Raw genomic sequence first — 20,988 nt, 5'->3', positions numbered from 1 at the left:
ACTCCCCTTCTTTCTACTACTCGGATAAATGGCCTTTTGAACCTCACTGGCTCATGCATTGATGAGTGGTTGGAAGTTTGCAAGCTGAAATCATCAGCGGGACTGTGGGAGTCCCAAAGTTAGACGGTGTTGAAAAGATTTATGTGACTGTGTTATTTAATGCGCAGACCTTTTGGCGCTCCGTTGCACGTTTAGCATCCAGATGCTGACACATTAGAAGCTTTAAATCTTTTGTCTTCCACATATCACATTCTACTTTATTATGAGGCCCGTCCTTGTTGCTAAAATGCCCAGATTACTTAAATTCACCAAAAGGATCGACAGATTTTGAGATGGACAGATAGGAAGACAGGAGGAAGGGCCCTCAGGTTTCATACAGCCTCCCCTCGGCTTCATTATTTGTTCAAGGAGGAGGTCGGTAAAAAGGGAAAGCGGGCCAGTTGGGACGTCATAGGAACAGAACGGGAGGAACAGGGCACCGGTTCCTGCTGTGAAACAAAAGAACCTGTGTTCACCGGCCCAGACTCTAAACACACTTTTCCTAGTGCGTGTGTGTGTGTGCGTGGTTGGTATGTGGGGAGTCTGACGCATCAACTCAGTGCTTGTCAAGGTTGTCTGACGCTCCATGAGGGTTTCCAGTGGAATACAAATATGGAAGTGTGGGTGTGCGCGCGGCGTCTCGGTCTAAAGAAGGTGAAGGAGAATGACTAAACAGAGCAGGCAGTCCAGTGAGGCTCATAAATCTCCATGGCAACACATGTGTGTTGCCAGACACTACGACATACATTACAAAGGATTACAGTTGTCCGAGGTCATGTGGGTTATTGGGACAGAGGTTTCCAGAGGACAGGAGGGATTTTTCTCTTACCCGGAGAGATCGGTTTCCAAGCCATTCATTCCACTGCTGTCGGCGGGGGAAATATAGATGTGATATAAATATCTTACCTACAGATGGCGGTGGACACGAGGTACAGACAGGTGTACCGGCACAGGAGCAGAGCTGGGGCGGCAGCAGAACGCTCTTGCCAGCCATGGGTTAGTTTGTGTTGTAGTGTGAGTTTGGGTTCACCAAAGTCACACAATGACACAAAGAAACCAACCAACCGATCGAGGCAGCGGTAGACCAGCATCCCCGTGAACTGTGAGGCAAAATGACTGGCTTTGGTGAGAGAATAGATGGATACAGCTGATTTCAGTTCAGTTCGGAAACATCTGTCTCACATCAAGTGAAAGTATTCTTAATATAGCGTACATTTAAAACCATTAACCCCAGTCCCTCACCTCGTGAGGGACTGGGGTTAGCGAGGTTAGCGAGGGCATTCACCAATTATAGTTGACTGACATGTGATAGTGTGTTGCTGAGATAGAGAAAGATCTGCAACAAAGTTTAGTCTGTCTAAAAACTATTTTAGCGTTAGAATGTTTGGAATGTATGTGTGTGGCTTTTGAAAATGGGTCCAATATACAAGATCTATCTCTGTGGTGACTATGGAGCGAAAGAATCGGTCATAGCCTGTGTTCACTTCTTCCATTGGAGTTCATAGAATCAGGACATGCCGCTCGTCTCCCTAAAGGCAGTGGTGAAACCCACGTGACACAGATACAGGAAACTGACATAATCTTTACCATGCTCACCAAATGCTAACAGTTTCCACAGATATTTGATCATAAAGCAAAGTATTGCAAAAGTTCAAATTCTGATCTGATGATGGCGCCAGAGGGAAAGACGAGACACCACTGAGCTCATAACACTTCATCCTGTGGAGGACATGACAACCACATTTAAAGAGCAATCCATCCAATAGTTGTCAATATGTTTCCGCAACAATAAATGTCAACCTGAAAATGAGAATGGTTTGCTCTGGAGAGAAGCTTGTGGAAGTATTAAGTATATGCCAAAAACATGCCACTCTGGCCTTTTAAAAGTCTGCAGCTTCTCACTCCAGCAGCATCTGGTTTTAAATCATGTGACCAACAAATGGGGTGTGTTTCTTCCATGCTGGTGGCAATGAATAGATCAAACACAACTGATCCTTTTTATGCACATTATGTACCAATTTCCTTCAACTTATTTCCCACTTGCCCTCTTCCATTGGCTTCCATCAGCTGCTTATCTAAGTACTTTAACTATGACACCATCACGCTACTATTTTCCTGCTTCACTTAATAAGCTGGCACAGACTGGCAACGGGGGGGGGTCAAGACCACACTGATTCTCCTCGGACTCCCCTGTCTTCCCGTACAAGTTCTTTGTGTTGGATAGAAACATTTCATGTTGTTGGTAAATGGATGCAGTTGAGTTTGTTTCCCTTGAGTGCATTTTAATAGCAAGTTCCCACGCAGAGCAGTCACAATACCTCTGTATAACTGGCAGGAGTTAAGCCGTGGTTATGGAGAAGGTGCCAAGCAAGGCCAAATCCATGATGTGTTAACCAAAGCCAGTCTGAAACACCCTGTAAACATTTTTTTGATTTTAAACGACTTTAAATCTGGACAATGTCTCAGTAAACCTCCATGATAAACAAATATACAGCAGACACAAATCTGAACACAAACAGCAGGGACGCAGTGAATGCTCGACCAAGAATACAAAGAGATATTTAGCCTCTCACATGGCGCAACAGTGTGTGTGTGACGAGATAAACGTGTGACTTCATATTCTCCGTGTGTGTGTGTGTGTGTGCTCATTTAGAACAGACCCGAGGGGATGAGAGGAAACAGATTTGACCAGACACATAATTACAGGAAGGGGCGGGATGATAGTGGGGGTTGTCACGGCGACCAGCCCATAATGACAGGATGATTTTACATCCTCAGAAAAGAGCAAGCCAAACTCCTTCATATCACAACACTACAAACCACATACAGTACACTCGCACCCTACTGACGTTGGATAAGAACAGGCCAGAGAACAGCACAGGTAGAGACTGCTGCTGTCCAACTGGAAGACTGCTGTGTTTTGAGAGTGCACATGATTTGGGGTCGTGTGCCAGCCCAGTTATTACCAGGCAGGAACCTCCGGGTCTGAAAAGAGAAGCCAAAGAGGAAGTGCAAATTTTCCTCATTCGTGAGTTGACATTTTTTGTTGAATCAGAAACTATGGAGGAAAAAATATTGTAGATGGGGTCCGCAGATGGGGACCCAGAACTCTACAATACCTGATATTAGTAGAGCCCGGACAAAACCATGTGTATACATGTATGTACAAACAATTATATATTTCAAATGTATTATAAAAATATAATATTTCCTCCTGGATGACGTTATTTTGAGTGTTGATGGAGCTGCTACAATGTTAGCTTAGAATAGCGATATCGATCCGAGCTCCATTGAGAAAACAAGTATTTTAGAAGTTATTTGCTTGTCGTCTTGCGGAGAGAACTAACAAAACATGAATTCAGACGTATGTAGTTATTTCGCCATCCTTTTTGTCCGTTTATTGCAGTTAAATCACAGCAAAATCAGTTTGTTTTGTGTTCATACAGCTGTAGTAAACAGCCGACGTGTGGCGAATACACCTCGATGAAATCCACAGATCACCTCCAGATGATGTTATGAACCAGACAAGACGGCTTTAGTTTCCCGGGATATCTGGGACTTCCACAACAAGTACGAAGCAGAAATAGAAGTTATTCCTTCCATGACCGTTATCCGGTCTGTTCGTGCTACATGAATAAAATATCTCAGGAACGCTGCGAGGGGATTTTCCTCCAATTTGGCGGTCAAAATACGTTTATGACCATAAGTCAAGTATTCATACGCTAATTATGATATTTTCACACGATTGTCTAATCGGATAAAATGATGAAGTGATGACATTTTTGACAGACGTGAACATAAACTGCAACATGACTGGTTGGCCTGGGCACACAATGGCCAGGCGGTAACTCTAGCTTCTAAATGAACTTGAACAAAGCAGTGTTTCCTGCTGCACTGCAGAGCTGCATGTGTGGAGGAATGTAGAGTAGGTTTGGCTGCAGGCGTCGTCCTGGCACAGAGCACTGGGCAGCTTGGGCTGAACAGGGTGGACATACGGTGGTCAAATCATGCAGTCATTCTCCCACCGTGCGTGTGTGTGTGCGTGTGTGTGCGTGTGTGTGCGTGTGCGCGTGTGTGCGTGTGTGTGTGTGCGTGTGCGTGTGTGCGCGCGCACTAGAACAGACGAAGAGATCTGGGCCATAGCAGAGAAAACAGTCAGCTTTTTAAAATCAAAATGTAAAAACTTGTAAAAATTATGTATAATATATATATATATATATACACACACATACATAAATAAATAAATGGCTATCTCTGTGCAGTTTACCAAATCTCTGAAGCACTTTGGGGAGGAAGAAGGGAGGATGCAGCCCGATGAGTTCTTCGGGATCTTTGACACCTTCTTGCAGTCGTTCAGCGAGGCGCAGCAGGACCTGGAGAACATGCAGCGGCGCAGAGACGAGGAGGAGAGGAGGGCCCGAATGGAGGCCATGGTGAGACACGCAGTTTAGAGAATAAAACGCCATTGGTTTTCTTTCTTGCCTGGCAATAACAAAGGCCTTATAGTTTACAACATTTGAAACAAGAATTGAAAGCTCTTGTTTTTGTCTTTGTGCACTAACTTCCTATGTCTCCTGTGTCTTTGTTTTTCAGCTCAAGGAGCAGAGGGAGCGGGAACGGCGGGCCAAGAAGAGCGGGGCCTCAGACGAGGTCGGCGGGGAGTTTGACGACCTGGTGTCGGCGCTGCGTTCCGGCGAGGTCTTCGACAAGGACCTGAACAAATTCAAGCGGAACCGCAAGCGCTCCGTCAACCAGCTGGTGGAGGGTGGGGGCCGCGAACGGGCCGTCACCAAGGTCAACTACTAGGTCAGGGGAAAGGAAGGAAAAGACAAACAAAAACAAAACTCTAGACACTTAAATTCTGCCGCGGTGTAGGTCTCCTAACACCTTTAAGTCCAGGTCCTCGAACAGTGACCATTGACATTGGACAGAATGTAAATAACGGCTAGACTGAACATGTAGAGGCACGCTGCTTTGAAGGATACCCTCCTCGGATTGGTCTTGCGAAGCGGACCCCGACCTGTTCGTCCTGGACGTTGTGTGATCTCCTGATCTGGGCGAAGGACAGTTGGCATCCACAGATGGCTGGACAGACCACTGTGACACATCACCCCGTATCTTTTCACCATATCCTCTTAACACTGTGCTCAAGCTTCCAACCCTGGTTTCCCCTCACAAACCTCTCACTCTTCCTCTGTGAGGTCCTTAAGGCTGGAGCTGGAGCAGTCCTACCTGCCTCTAAAACACATAGGACTCTGGGATCAGCCCGTCACACTGGACATAGACTCGATGCCAAGCAAATGGATTGGATGAAGGGCTTTCGGCAGACTCCAACTGAAAAGAGAAGGTGGGAAGAGTGGAAGCAGTCCCTACCATCCACGGTCATGGTTGCTTCCAGTGTCCCACAGAAAAGACACTTCTCAGCCCAGTATCAACGGGTATTCATGAATTGCCTTTGCTGGAAAAAAGGGACGTGCAGTCGGCAAATCCCAGAATGCTTTGTCGGCTTCTGAAAGAGAGAGGAAGGGTACACGCTTCGTCCCGACGGCCACACAGCGTTCCCAGAAAGGACGTATGCAACACCCCAGGCTGCAGTTTTTCAGAGGATACAACTCGTCTCACGGAAAACCAACTCCTCATTTTGATCCACCTGAAAAAGTGTTGACTGTGCCACAAAGGGTCGAGCCTCGCGTCCACACCGCTCTGGCATTAAACCAGTGCCAAAGCAAAGAGAGGACAAATGTATTAATACGAAAACATACTGCAATTAGGCGTTGATATATATTTATATTTAGATGCAGACAAGCTAATTGCAAAGATTTTGATTTTTTTTTTTTTTTTTATGTTTTCATGGCATTTGGGGGGTTTTGTACACGCAATCCATTATTTGTCGGTGTTGCAAGTTCACATCGGTGTTGAAGTGAATTTATATACATTTTGCGTATATACAACAGAAAAAACAATAACTGCTTGTCCTTTTCACACCTGTACGTTTTGTTTGCACTGTAGCTTTTCTGACCAACTTCACACTCCTCGAGCCGACCACGTGGACCCCGCAGCAGCGGCCAAAGGGGAGTGTACAGCGCTTCTCATTGGGCCTCTAGTGGTCTCGCCTCCGTGACCTGCAGGGTCCGATCCACTGGTGCTGAAGCAAGCCTGGCTCAAGGCTCAAGGCAGAGCCACCGGCCTAGTTATTAAGGGTTTCTCAAGTTAAACTAGTGCTTGATCCAGGCTCATCGTACGGTGCTCCTGTGTGTTTTTTTACTCCGGTTGGCATGGTAACACATCGGACTACACCACGGGATGACTCTTTTATTGCACAGTGAGGCCACAACAAAGCACTTAGAGATTGAAATTCAGTGGGAGCCTCAGAGAGCGTCATAGAAAACAATCCTTACTTCCAGCTTCTCTAGACCCCGTTACTATGTGCAACCTCTCGCCAACCAAGGTCACCTTTCCTTTTGAAATATTCAATGTGGTATGTTTATTTAATTTTTTTTATTTATATATGCATGTCCTAGAGCCTTAGCAGAAGGCTGACAAAGGCTGCGGTGTAAAGTGTGGGCTCGCCCTCAACAACATTTCGATGGTTTCCTTGAAGACGGACATGCAGTACAGGGTAGCTCACGACACAGAGGGGGCTCTAATCTGGGCTCCGCTGTGGTGGGAGCCACTCCTGGTCCATCCTTAGGGAGACGAGGAAGAAAAATGGGGCATCGAGTGAAAGTGTGGATGGGTTAAAAAAACAAGAACGTCTTCAGGAAAGCAGGTAGAGGCCAACCACACGCACATGAAGTTTGTATGAAATATCCTGTGATCATCCAGTTTGTTGTTAGAAAAGCCATTTTAGTCAGTCCATCTGCGTTGACTGGTTACTTTAGTACAGCATAGAGCCACGTGTGAGCTCGCCAGCAACACGGTAGGAAGAGGAGACTTTTCAGAGCAAATTAAGAACTGGACACCTCCTCTGTTTAATCTTCCTGTTGTGCATGTTTTAGCTAAGGCTTCGTGTTTTGGCATTCGCCCTCACCAACACATGGGTTTGAGTTTGAAATCACCTCATCCCCTTCCTTCAGTTTGTAAGGGAGGAGTGAAGTGGTTGTTCTCACAGATCAACACCGAGGAGTTAAATTAGAGACACGTTCCCTCTGCACGTGGCTCAATGAGCGCTCGGTGGGTTTACAGCAGTGTTGCAAAACACAACAAACAGACATTTCCGGTGTTGGATTACTCATCGTCATTTTATATTTCATTTCCAGTGTTTCCAAACAGATGAGCCCGTCACTCAACACCCACTACTGTATGTGATTACTGCAGCGGTGATGGCTCTCCCAGTTTGTCTTTGTTCCCTCCGACTTTGTTCTGTTTTCACACATGTACCATTCCTTTTTATCATGTTTTCAGTGTGGCTCTCCCAAAAGAAAACGTGCAGTGTTCGCAAGTGATATGCAGGTTGGAATTAGACTATCTGGCGCCATCTTGTGGCTTCAGATAGTCACAATGTGACTCTCGACCCTTAAGAGGCGTACCTCATTGTGATCAGAGAGGGTTGACCTTCTACCTGTACAGAGAAAATTCCTTTTTGCCGAAACCGTTAATCAATCCACAATGGGTCACTTCACACAGGAACCTCATCTCATACCTGGGGTGTAGTCCTTTCATTTGTCCTCAAACAGAAGCAGAGAGAAGCTGAAGTGAGGTTGAAGAGACAACGTGACACTTTAGAGATTAAACCAAATCTATTCAAACTCCCACACACAGCCCTGAGGGGGAAATGATGTATGATTGCCTATTCTTTAACCAGCATCTCATGTATATTTGAGCTATTGGATTTCCTAACCTCCTCTTGTCGTTCCAATGAATCGGAGTTAGCGTACGAGACTTTGGCAGAGCATTTAAAACTCTTAATCCAGAGCTTTCACCCCGTATTGTAGTGCAGACTATTTACTGAGGGCCGTTGCGACATTGTCAGTATTATCACACGTTTAGGTCGTTATATGTTTGGATGTTTATTTCGGCCATTGACTGGCTGCTTGCGGAGTGTACAGGGGGAAATCAGAGGAATGAAATGAATAGCTTGTTCAATGCACTTTTATTATGGGACATTTCCGGCACCAATGCGAGGGTTTCGACCCCCAATCTAGAAATGAGATGGGTGCAACCAAACAAGTGGTGCAAAAAAAAAAACATGGTGTGAAGAAGAAAGAGGGGAAACGTGATGGATGGCAAAGGTGGGATTGGTGGGGACATGGACATAAAGAGGAGACTCTCCTGTCCTCACCCGTCTGAGTCACCTGCTTCGTGTGTAGAAAGACAACAAGGGGGGGGGGGGGGATTTTTATCCATCACATTTCTGTCACATCATGCACTTGCCGTGGACCTGCACGCCTGAAGAATTGTGCAGAACGTGTGATGTGTTGACTTGCAGTACGGATCACACCTGTTGCACCCGCTTTCAGAGGCTGTGTAAGTGCGAGGAGTCAGTATTTTTATGGTTGGGAAAAAAAAGTATCCTCCACCGAAAAGATGTACAGTTGGATAAAAAAAAGAAGCATTTTGTACACCATTCTTGATGTTTGAGATAAGATTAAAAATAAAAAAAACAATGACTCAAACATTGAGGAATGTTCCATTTTCCTGTAAATTGTACCTCTATTTATTTGCCTTATTTAGTTTGCTATATTTTGTACGTACACACAGCATTACAACAAGATGTTATATTAAAAAATATGAATGACTAAACTGTGGTCCGTGTGTGATGGATAGTTGGAGACTGTTTTTTTCATTTCTATAACTTTTAGTTTTGTATTTTTTTTCTCACCCTGTCTTTTGTAGGGTTCCAATAAACTGTTGTACAACTGCTGGTGTTTTCTTCTGAATCTTTTATTGATATGGTCATAGCTATAGCATACAGTTATACACTATTAGCCAATCAGTCTTCCATCGGCAGAAATTGTTGTGTATAATGCAAAGTCATTTGTTGAGAGAAAACATTCTGCTGCTGTTTCACTAGTTTCATATATTGTATTGACTGAACGCTTAACTGCATATACAAAACTAAAAATAGATTCATTATAATAAAAAATGTAATTTGCATTTTTAGTTTAGGATCTATATATTCACATGCATGTGCACCAAAAGCAGATAGACTATATAGATACAGGCGTCATCACTTTTTTTCAACATTTTAGAGCATTCATGATCCATCTGCACTATGTTTTTCCATGTTATTAATATCAGATATTTCCTTCATCGCTGTCACCACTGGAGGACAGTGAACACATGGACAGCTGGTGTCTCCATCGACAGCAGACTGAACTGGAAGACCAACATCAACGCTGTGTACAAGAAAGGGATGAGTCGACTCTTTTTCTTGAGGAAACTTCGATCCTTCAGCGTGTGCAGCAAGATGTTGGAGATGTTCTACAGTCTGTTGTGGCCAGTGCACTGTACTTCTGTAGTCTGCTGGGGGAGCAGCATTGGAGCCGGAGACACCAACAGACTGAACAAACTGGTTAAGAAGGCCGGCTCCATCATTGGCTGCAAACAAGACTATCTGGAAGAGGTGGTGGAGAGGAGGACACTGAAGAAACTATTACTGTTATGTTGGATAACCAGGACCACCCTCTCCACCACCTCCTGCAGGGACAGCGGAGCACTTTCTCCAACAGACTGATGCAGCTCCGCTGTCACAAGGACCGATACAGGAGAACATTCCTGCCCTCTGCCATATCACTGTATAATAAATCACCTCTGGCCAAGTCAAACACAAGACTGTAACACTGACACACTGTTGTTGCTGCTGTTGGTGATCTTGTGCACTACTGTTTTGTTTATTTTATTTATTTATTTTTCCTACTTAGTTAATTTAATACAATTATATTCAGTGTATATACTGTGCATTTGTATTACTTTGTTTCTTAAATTGAATAGGTCCTGCTCTGTTATTTTATTAGTGTATTATTAGTGTGCATTTTCCATACCCAATATTTTTATTGTATTGTGTAACCCTGTTTGCTGCTGCCACAGACACATTTCCCCTTGGGGATAAATCAAGTACATTTCTATTCTCTTCTATTCTATGAGGGTCCAGGCTGGCTGGGATCTTGTTTTTGATGTGCTGGAGAACTAGCTTCTCAAAGCACTTAGTCTGGATGGGGTGAGTGGCACAGGGCGATAGTCATTTACACTGGACACTGCAGACCTTTCAGGTACAGGGACGATGGAGTCTGTCTTCAAGCATGTGGAACACTCCTGTGACAGTGATATGTTGAAAATGTTCGTGATGACATCAGTTAGCTGGTTGGCACCTGTTCTTATACACAACCAGGATGTTATCAGTGCATTGAGAAACATTTTTGTGGCGACTCATGAATCCCAAAATACATTTGTGAAGCCTTGTGTGTGCGTTCATTAATATTGTGACTGATCAGACCCTATAAGCGTTGACAGTTATTCTTTGTCATATTCACACGTTCTGTTCAATCATATCCCACAATGCAATGCCACGTATGCATGTTTAATATACGTATATTGGGTCAGTGGCCATCATTTCTAAAGACGTATATAACTATTATTATTTCATTATGTCAATTATGAGTATGTTGAAATGAACTGAGACTTTGTGTTGACGTCAGTTCCTCAAAGGCTATTATTGCGCATGTGTGAAATATCCAGTATTTCTATGCAGCTGCAGTAATGTTTGAGATAAGATTAACCTTTTAAACTCCCAGCCTATTTTTAGGCCTCTGCTAGCAAATTGCATACCCATACTAAAAAGAGTGTATTTCTGTAACTACAAGGTCTATTTTAATCATATTGATGTTATAATACAGGGAACACTTGTGAGATTTGTTCAGATGTGTAAATATCAGTGTATATGTTACTGGTTAAGAGTACATAAAGATGGCACACAGCTCAAATATTTCACTTTTATTGATATTATTTCTTTGAAATAATGCAGCTGAAAGCCTAAAAACTCTCCCAAATCATAGCACATGTCAACAGTCTCAATGCAAATTCTGACTTTGATAAAGTGAAGCAGAACAAAGTTAGAGAGGTTTTAGTAGAGAGGTCAGGCTGGGTCAAGCAAAATTGTCATTTTGGAACCAGCTGTTCCATTGTAATTGTATATACTATATAACTATATATTTCACTTGTTTTATCACTAATAGTGTTCAATCTATCCAAAGACAGCAGTTTGGCTTCACTCCCCCACTCTGCAGCTGAGCCCAACCACAGCCCGCCACTATGATGATGAGGATTTGTGCCTGTACAAATGATTCACCCCCACCTTTGAAATCATAAATCTGCCCCGGCTTTAAGTATTGACTTGAACTTCACCACAGCCTCACTGACAACTCAACCTCTTGGGCCCCTTCCTTTAGACTTCTGGAAAAGAAAGAGAAGTCTGTTTTGTGTAATGGAAGCACCAGCAAGTGTCCACAGCAGACCAGGCCCTCTGCTGGTAAATTATCGTTCTGCTTAACTCTCACAAGCGTCACCAAAAGTGTGAATACTAATTAGAGCTTCCCCTGGTTGAGATGATAATGTTTAAGATATTTAGGTGCACTTTGCATGTGAACAGAGAGAAGCAGAATACTAAAGTATGGCATAGTGTGTCAAAAGTGATTCAAATGTCTATGTGGAGCAGTGGTCCAATTACGCAATTTTATTTGTTATAAATCAACACATCGGTTCCACAGATGTGTGATTTACTGGAGCTGAGGTTTTGGAACGTGTTTTATTGTTAAAATGAGTCTGGTGAGCAAGCGTACTGTTGGGACCGTCGGCCTCCTCCTTCAGCTCCTTCACCTCACTGATACACTCCGCTTCTCCTCGCCAGTTGGGTGGTGTTCCTGTGCAGGCTGGTTCCTCCACAATCGGATGCTTAAACTAGATGTGCAGTTAATGTTCTTTTTTATACTACAATTGGGAAGGTTAAGTTGTAATGTACATTTTTGCTGTAAGAAGTTTGTCAATTCAGATATTTCCACACAACGCAGTAAATGAAACACCTGAAGAGTCCACTTCGATTGAGATTTATTGATAGACAACAAAGACGGCACAAACAGTGTAGGTGTATCATCATACACTAAATAATACATAGGGAGAAAGTATCTGACAAACTTATAATATAACACAATGTTCGTCATGCTAACTTAACATAAATAACTCAAGTATCAAGGTACTGAACATAAGTGTACTAAAGGAAAATCACATTTTTACTCAGAACTCATTCCCCTATACATCCTCTGATCCAGGCCACTCCGACCTCCTGCTCCTCATCAGACTGTTAAACTAGCCAACACAAGATATGTAATGTCTGTCACAAACCATGTCCGCATGTTGTTCAGCAGTAAACCCACGGGTGCTTCTTGCCACTACTGTATAACAAACGATGTCTGTCACATTCAAATGTTGATGAGGTTTGAATCAGGTTTTTTGCAAAGTAGAGGGAACCAGTGTATTCTTCCGTGAGATGCAATGACAGTCAGAACAGCCCAGTTCTTTGTGGATAGAATAATAACTTATATCCGCGAGAACAAACATTTAATAATTATTCAAACCAACGTACCTTTTCACTGTCATTTAAAAAAATGTAATGTAAATGTCCACTAGATGGTAGCGAAAGACAAGGATTTTCTGTGTGTTTGTGCAAACTTCTGGTCATGGAAAAACTGGGTTTCCTATTATTACAAAATCACAAATTTCAACAATATACATTTTATTCAATCACTCAAAAGACCCAATTTCATTTAGATGTAAATACATATTTAGACCGTAAGCGTCAGAATTTGTGATTTGTTTGGTTAAATGTGCGACACGGTTAGAAAACTATGATTTGTATGCAATACTTTTACTACAGCAGTGTCGGCTGGTCAATAGAGGGCGCTAGGGCGCCGCCCCACCTTGAGCCACAACAAATAAAATAAAATGAATAATAATGATAATAAACTATACAAACTGTCAATATTTGTGTTTTTGAAATATGGAATCACCCAGTAATATGTGTAAAATATGATATCTGCGGTAAATATATGCTTTTCCTGCACTCCTCTCTGCACTCTCAGCTGGCGAAACTGCCCAAAAGAGGCGGGTCTATGAAGCAGTTTAGCCAATTGCTGATTAAAGATATAAATGTGTGACATACAATTTAGCCAATCAGCGCCCTCTAATAGATTCAGCTTGGCCCAAGCTGCGCGTTCCCGCTCGGACTCGTCTCTACAGGCGAGCGCGAGCGCCAGCGCGAGCACTGCTCCTCCAAGACCCGTTTGAGAGGAGAATATGTCGCGGATATAAGTTATTATTCTATCCACAAAGAACTGGGCTGTTCTGACTGTCATTGCATCTCACGGAAGAATACACTGGTTCCCTCTACTTTGCAAAAAACCTGATTCAAACCTCATCAACATTTGAATGTGACAGACATCGTTTGTTATACAGTAGTGGCAAGAAGCACCCGTGGGTTTACTGCTGAACAACATGCGGACATGGTTTGTGAAACTGCAGCCAAAGAGCTGATATCAGATCAGCCTGACCTCACAATCAGACAGCAGACTCGCGGGAAAGGGAAGCAGTACATGCGGAGCTTCTGTACTAGCTGTACACCAGACAGGTTTATTAGCATGACATCATGCTAATAACTTATTTAGCTTTTTAAAACAACGGGGACAGATCCAGCACGGACAGTTACGGGAGTGAGGGACATGAAGCACCTGTCTGAGAAGTGGATTCATAAATAACTAATTGTATATATGTGTGTGTGTTTTATATTATAGTGAATATTATTATATGATATATATTATTATATTATACAGAATATTATTATATGATATATATCCAGCTGTACGTAGGATCATATAAATGTTTGACGAAAGTGCACATTAGATTTGTGAGTTTATTATACAGAATATTATTATATGATATATATATTATTATGAATGAATGAATGAATGAATTTTATTTATATAGCGCTTTTCACAGACAGTACTATCACAAAGTGCTTAACAGAGCAGACATTTAAAAGCATAAAAAACACAATGTGACCCTAGGGTCAATAAATTACATACACAGAGTGAATAAAAAATGTTAAAGAATAAAATAAAAATAAAATAAAAATGTAAAACATATTTTAAGAGCAGGTCTAGGACATGGGTTTACTTTTACACAAATGCCAGCCTAAACAGGTGGGTTTTTAGCTGGCTTTTAAAAGTATTCACAGTATCTGCGAGGCGCAGAGTTGCAGGCAGAGCATTCCAGAGCCTCGGGGCCACTGCCTCAAAGGCTCGGTCACCACGGGTCTTAAATCGTGTGCGTGGGACTGACAGAAGACCTAGAGCGTTTGACCTGAGAGTGCGGGCAGGTGAATAGGGGTGAAGTAGATCAGCTACATAAGTAGGAGCCTGACCGTGAAGTGCTCTGTAAGTGATGGTGAGAATTTTGAAGTGTATCCGAGATGCTACAGGAAGCCAGTGGAGAGATCGGAGTACGGGGGTGATGTGAGACCGTCGGTTTGTCCTGGTGAGTAATCTGGCGGCAGCGTTTTGGATGACCTGCAGACGGTTAAGAGCAGATACACTGAGTGATGTGAAAAGTGAGTTGCAGTAGTCAATGCGAGAGGAGATAAATGTGTGTATGATCATTTCTAATTCAGGCGTTGATAATACAGATCTCAGTTTACTGATATTTCTTAGATGGAAGAAACATGACCTGGACAGCTGCTTAACATGAGGGTCAAACGACATGGAGCGATCAAAGAAAATCCCAAGATTGCGCAGGTTGCAATGGGAAGCAGAGGAGAGTGGACTAATAATCTGCCTGATCATGGGGACAAACTCCTCTGGAGCAATAACTAGGACCTCCGTCTTAGAGTCGTTGAGTTGCAGGCAGTTTTCTGCCGTCCAGTCTCTGATGGCATTGACACAGTCCAGGAGCCGAGTTAATGTGAATGCCTCGCTGGGTTTGAATGACAGATGAAGTTGGATGTCGTCTGCATATAAGTGATAGGACACATTATAGCTTTTTATGATCGGTCCCAAAGGTAACAGATAAAGGGAAAATAACAGAGGCCCCAGAACCGAGCCCTGCGGTACACCACAAGACAGTGGAGAGGTAACAGACACAAAATCACCCACAGAGACATTGAAACTTCTGTCACTGAGGTAAGATGTAAACCAGTCTAACGCTATGCCAGTTATGCCCACCCAATCACGAAGCCTCTTAATCAGGATGTCATGGTCTACAGTGTCAAATGCAGAACTGAGGTCCAGAAGAACTAACACAGAGCAGTCACCTGCATCAGCACACATGAGAATGTCATTTGAAACCCTCAGGAGAGCGGTTTCAGTAGAGTGTTGCTTAGGAAACCCAGACTGGAACTTGTCGTACATATTGTGCCTCTCCAGTGCAGCAGTAAGTTGTTTGGCCACCACTTTCTCTAACATTTTGGACAGGAAAGGCAGTTTTGATATGGGCCTGTAGTTCATGGGCAAAGCTGGATCTAAGTTAGGTTTGTTTAATATGGGCTGGATAGTGGCATGTTTGAAATAGGAAGGGACAATTCCTGTAGACAATGAGGAATTGACAATAGATGTTACTGCAGGGCCAATAGTTAGCAGAACGTTCTTAAATAGAGAGGATGGAATTATATCCAGAGGGCAAGATGATGGCTTTGTTTTGTTAATTAAGTCCATCAGGTCTTGAAGGCTGATAGGCTGGAAAGAGCCCATAACAGCAGGAGATTGCGAGGAGCTACAAGTAGCCGAACAGATCCCAGGCTGAATGCCAGACCTAATACCTGTTACCTTATCATTAAAATAGATCAGGAATTTGTTGCAATCGTCAACAGAATAGCATGGTACAGTGGAGACAGGTGGTGAAACAATTCCTCTAATTGTGTCAAACAGAATCTTGGGATTTTTCTTTGAAGAAGAGATTAGGTTGGCAAAATAAGCAGTTCTAGCTTCCTTTACTGTGGTATTAAAAGAAACTCTTAGGTCTTTGAGATATAAACGATGCACTTCTAGCCCAGTAGCTTTCCAGAGCCGCTCTGCCCTGCGACACTTCTGTCTCACGCTGCACACAGCTTCTGTCATCCACGGAGTAGTGTTATAGGCAGCCCTGGTCCTTTCCTTAAGAGGTGCCACTTTATCCAGCAAAGTGGTGCTGGATATATTATATTATACTGAATTCCCTGTGAGGGTGACTAAAATAAGATGTCCTGATGTGTTTGACCGTAAGTGTCTACAGTGTTATTTACTGCTTTTTTTCATGTTGGAATAAATGTTAAATATTTAACTGCAAAGTAGTAATGCGTGTTTGATACCTTAATTGTTTTTGGATTAAATCGTCCTGGGATGTTTGCTGAAATTGATTGGATGTGGCACAGCCCTACCGAGAACATGTTCCACCAGCCGCCACTGTACTACAGTGGCGGCTATTAAAGTGCACTCACAAACATAATTCAGAAGCTCATTTGCATTGTACACTAACGGTTTTAAATGTGCCATATTTCCATTCACATGATATCAGACTGAGGTGTTCAAACCCAGGGCCTTTGTAAACACCCTCTGCATCATGGTGAGGAAAGTATCCAAAGCTCTGTAGGTGGAGATAAAAGAGAGGCTAATTGCTGCTGGGATTCCAAATAATGGAATATATCCAGACCCTCTGCTGCCATTAATGCAGCATCAAGCATAGATGAGCACAGCAGCTTAATGATAAGCTCTTTGCTGATTTCATGTCCAACCAAAGGGGATGTCATCACTGCTTTGAAATCATTCAAAGGCACATGTTCACTTATGAGCAAGATTCTGCAGTGATGAGCTGTCAAGACCAAAAGTAACTTGGTACTGTCTGATGACAGTAACCAGCATGGCTACATCAGTGGCAAAAGAGAGCCCAGGAGCTGGTGCAGATGCTATACCTGCAGACATTGAAGCATGGTACTTTATTTTTTACCGAAAAGCCTCTTTCTTCTTGCTGATGATCCCAAGACTGACATCGGGCATAGCCAACAGTAGAGCATCTCTCTTGTGTGCAGGACGTTCTTTCCTCAGGAAGATCCCATAATATAACATTCTGATGGTTTGGATGGGGGTATGGTGTAACCTTTGAGGTGATTTCTACAATACCAGTGGGGGCAGCTCCCTCATCCCCGTCAGCTAAGCCTCTAAAGCAGGGGTCTTCAACGTTTTTCAGGCCAAGGACCCCCAAACTGATAGAGAGATGGAGCAGGGACCCCCGACTATACATATTGTGTAAAATTGTGTTTTTATATTAAATGGGCCTAGTACCTTGTATACCTCTTTATTGTGCATTCAATACGAAGCTATTCAAATAATACACAGGTTGATATATTCATGTTTTTATTTTAAACATGTGCAAGGTACAGTGAGTAGGGAGGCGTGCCACTGACATTCATAAACCTTGTCAGCTGATACCAATGCCAATATCAACATTGTCTGTCAATTGCATGATAATCATCATACAAGCTATTCACATTGATGTTTTCATGTGGAAACGAAAAATGCGTGATGGCCTATTAGTGCCAATGCCATGCATAAACATACCTGTTATCTTTCATACAATACTGAACTATTAAAATAATGGACAGATTCATGTTTAGAGAAAAAAAACATTTTTAAATTTTTTTTAAAATTGTCGAATCAACCAAGTATTTTGAAGACCTCTGCTCTAAAGGCATTAACAAAGGTGGATTTACCTCAGCCGGACTCTCCTGTGATGCCAATATTTACTGGAATATCACCGATTTTGAACAAATCTAACTTTAACAGTCTTAAACAATACATAGTAATAAACAATAAAGTGCATTGTGTAACTGTTAATATACTGTATGAGGTACTTGAGCGTTGCTACTCAGCAAGAAAGTTCAACTTCTTTTTGTTCACCGTTGCACAGCTTCAGTTTTCAAGTGATCCGCCCTCTAAACATGAAAGCGCCCTGCTGTGTATGACTCTCATATCACCAGGTTTGCAAGAAACACGGAGAGGTTGGGGGTCTGTTTATGCGCTGTTACTTTCCTTCCACACATTTTCTTGCTGCTGCTGTTGTTTTTCTTAAAGAGTGGCAGATGTTTGGCTGGTCTGAAAGAGCTTTTGGGTTGTCCAATGACATAATGTTGTCCATACTGTGTTTTATACATACTGTGTTTTATACATTTGTTTTATTTTTCTTCGTATCCTCTTTAGTTACAATCCTGCATTGCACCCTAGCTGCACCCTCTGATAATTGCAATTTATAGGTTTGTAGCTCATAAAAAAAGGAACTGATTCCTGGAAGAAGGCTGGTTATGATATTGATCAGGGACGATGTACAGTAGTGTATTTATTCAAATGCTATCAGGTTAGCTTTGGTCTTGATAGTAAGTCACTGCAGAAACTTACGCAAATGTGACTTCAAGTGATCCAAAAGCTGCCATGACTTGCAGATGAAGATGAAAATCAAAAGTAAGAGGAGTAATACAAAATAACCGAATAAAAGGATAATTAAATGTGGACTCTTAAATATCAGATCTCTGTCATCTATTAAATGATTTAATATCAGATAATCATATTGATTTATTTTGTCTTAATGAAACCTGGCTGTGTAATGAAGAATATGTCAGCCAAAATGAATCAACCTTTCCAAGTCATACACTGTAATGAATTGCTGTACATTTACAGTGGATTTTCAAAGGTATCTTACGTATTTAATAATAATAATAATAATAATAATAACTTTATTTATATAGCACATTTAAAAACAGAGTTCACAAAGTGCTTTGACAGTCAAAGCAGCAAAAACAAGGCAATATTTAATATACAATGTCATTTTTATATACGTCACTGTATTTTTATTAATCTCTCGTCGCAAACAATACTGTGATATTTTTCATCACATTTTTATTAAATACTATACGATGACATTTGTATCCTGTTGCATACATACCTTTTATTATGACATTCTACACTAAGACATCTTTTATCACTTTTTTCATGATAAACTACATTTTCATGATATTTTTATGACATACAATTTGACATTTTCTATAATACAGAATATTCTATTCATTTTCTGAAATGTTTAAGTCAAACTACACTATGACATTTCTTATTTCATTTTATAGCATACCTATGATATTTTTATGACTTTTTTGAAATGTTATACGATGATATTTTCTGGGACTGTTTTTACTTTACTGTATTTGTTATGGCGTTTTATTGCATATAATATTATATATTGTAGACATTTTTATTGCATTTCTATGGCATTACTTCTATGGCATTTCTATGGCATTACTTTTATGACATACAACATAATTATTTTCTTATGGGATAGTACAGAGATATTTTAATGACATTTTTATGTCATACGACATAAAAATGAATCTACTACAGGCTGGGTAGTAGATTTTGGATTTCAAGAAGCACAATGAAACCAGACACATTATGTGAGAGTTTACAAATTCCTCATTTAGTCTCAACCCACACTTAATTTATGTGTGGTTTATGGACAAGGAGAAGCATTGAAACAGTATAATATGATGCAGGATGTAAAACCAACCAACATACAGTAAACTGATGGTATTTGTATGCTCATTTTATTCTGAGACATTCATGAACCTGTGCTGTTCTGTATTCAGCAGATACGTATATAATTACGGTTCATGTGTATCATTAATTCCCCCTTTCGTTTCGTCAAATTAAGTCGTTAAACTAAGGACTTCCTTTTGATTAAACTTGGCATCTTTATTGCACAGCTGTTTTGTTTTACTGGTTTGCGATTTCTGTACCAGGTGATGTGCAGCAATTGAGTCATGATGTAAATATCCAAAATTGGTGTATATATGCATGAAGGGAGATAGAAATGCACAACTTAATATAAAACATTTGCCTACAAATATTTGGGTTGGCGTAAAAACAAATCGATATTTGTATATGAACAATGGATTAAATGACTATATTTTATGTGAACGGGGAGTGACATACCTGACCTGTCAGGAATGCAATTCCCCTCAGCTCTGCTCTGGCTTTTAGCCCATTTTAGCTCATTGTTTTGAGTCAGCTGTGTGGATAGTGGTAGTGGGACATTTAGCTGCAGACGACTCAGGCCCCACATACACTTATCCGGACCCAGACGGTCTCCTATCCGGACCCGGATGTATAAGATATTCAGAGTGCAACAAGAGAGCTCTGCAGCATGCAGAGCTGCTGGTGGGGGGCCTGAACAAAGGGCATGATTTTACTTGAAATGTATTTACGGTATGTATTTCTATGTTTTATTTATAATCCATCCAGTTAAATGTGAAAACTGAGAATAATAATTGTTAAAATATAATTGATGTATACATTCTTTATTTGATTTGACAGTTGTTGACTACACAGAGACGTTGTTACTGCTAATAGGCTTATAGAATATATATATGGCACTAAATAGCGAAAGTTAGATAGTATTGTACTGGACCTTTGCACGAGGAGATTTTCTCAATCTGGACCTTTAGGAATTTGAATTAAATACCCCTGAGATATGATTTAATACCCTTTCATTTACATTTAGCCACATTTACAGTGTACAGGACCAGGAGGGTGGATCACATCACTCCAGTTCTGATGTCTTTTCACTGGCTTCCTGTCCAACAAAGAATTGACTTTAAAATCCTGCTGTTGGTTTACAAAGCACTGAATGGTTTAGGGCCAAAATACATCTCTGATCCGCTGCTACCTTATGAACCATCCCGACCCCTCAGGTCGTCTGGGACCGGTCTACTTTCTGTTCCCAGAGTCAGAACTAAACATGGAGAAGCAGCGTTCAGTTTTTCTGCTCCACATATCTGGAACAAAGTCCCAGAAAGCTGCAGGTCTGCTGAGACCCTCAGCTCATTTAAATCAAGATTGAAGACTTTTCTGTTTGCTGCTGCCTTTAATTGAACCACGTTCAATTAATATA

The 20,988-nt window shown here is 41.7% G+C and overlaps 1 protein-coding gene across 2 annotated transcripts in view; it reads left to right on the top strand.

Moving 5' to 3' along the window:
• daam2 (dishevelled associated activator of morphogenesis 2) overlaps positions 1 to 8,899 on the top strand; it is a 120,021-nt gene extending 111,122 nt beyond the window's left edge. For both annotated transcript variants that reach the window (XM_079286620.1, XM_079286619.1), the window contains exons 25-26: positions 4,302 to 4,472; positions 4,633 to 8,899. In XM_079286620.1, coding sequence (XP_079142746.1) covers positions 4,302 to 4,472; positions 4,633 to 4,845 — 384 coding nt within the window. In that variant the 3' untranslated portion in view covers positions 4,846 to 8,899. The remainder of the gene's footprint in view (positions 1 to 4,301; positions 4,473 to 4,632) is intronic.
• Positions 8,900 to 20,988: the final 12,089 nt, after the last annotated feature.

Source organism: Melanostigma gelatinosum, assembly GCF_949748355.1.
Source record: "Melanostigma gelatinosum genome assembly, chromosome: 16".
Lineage (NCBI taxonomy): Eukaryota > Metazoa > Chordata > Actinopteri > Perciformes > Zoarcidae > Melanostigma > Melanostigma gelatinosum.
This window is presented reverse-complemented; position numbering and strand designations above follow the sequence as displayed.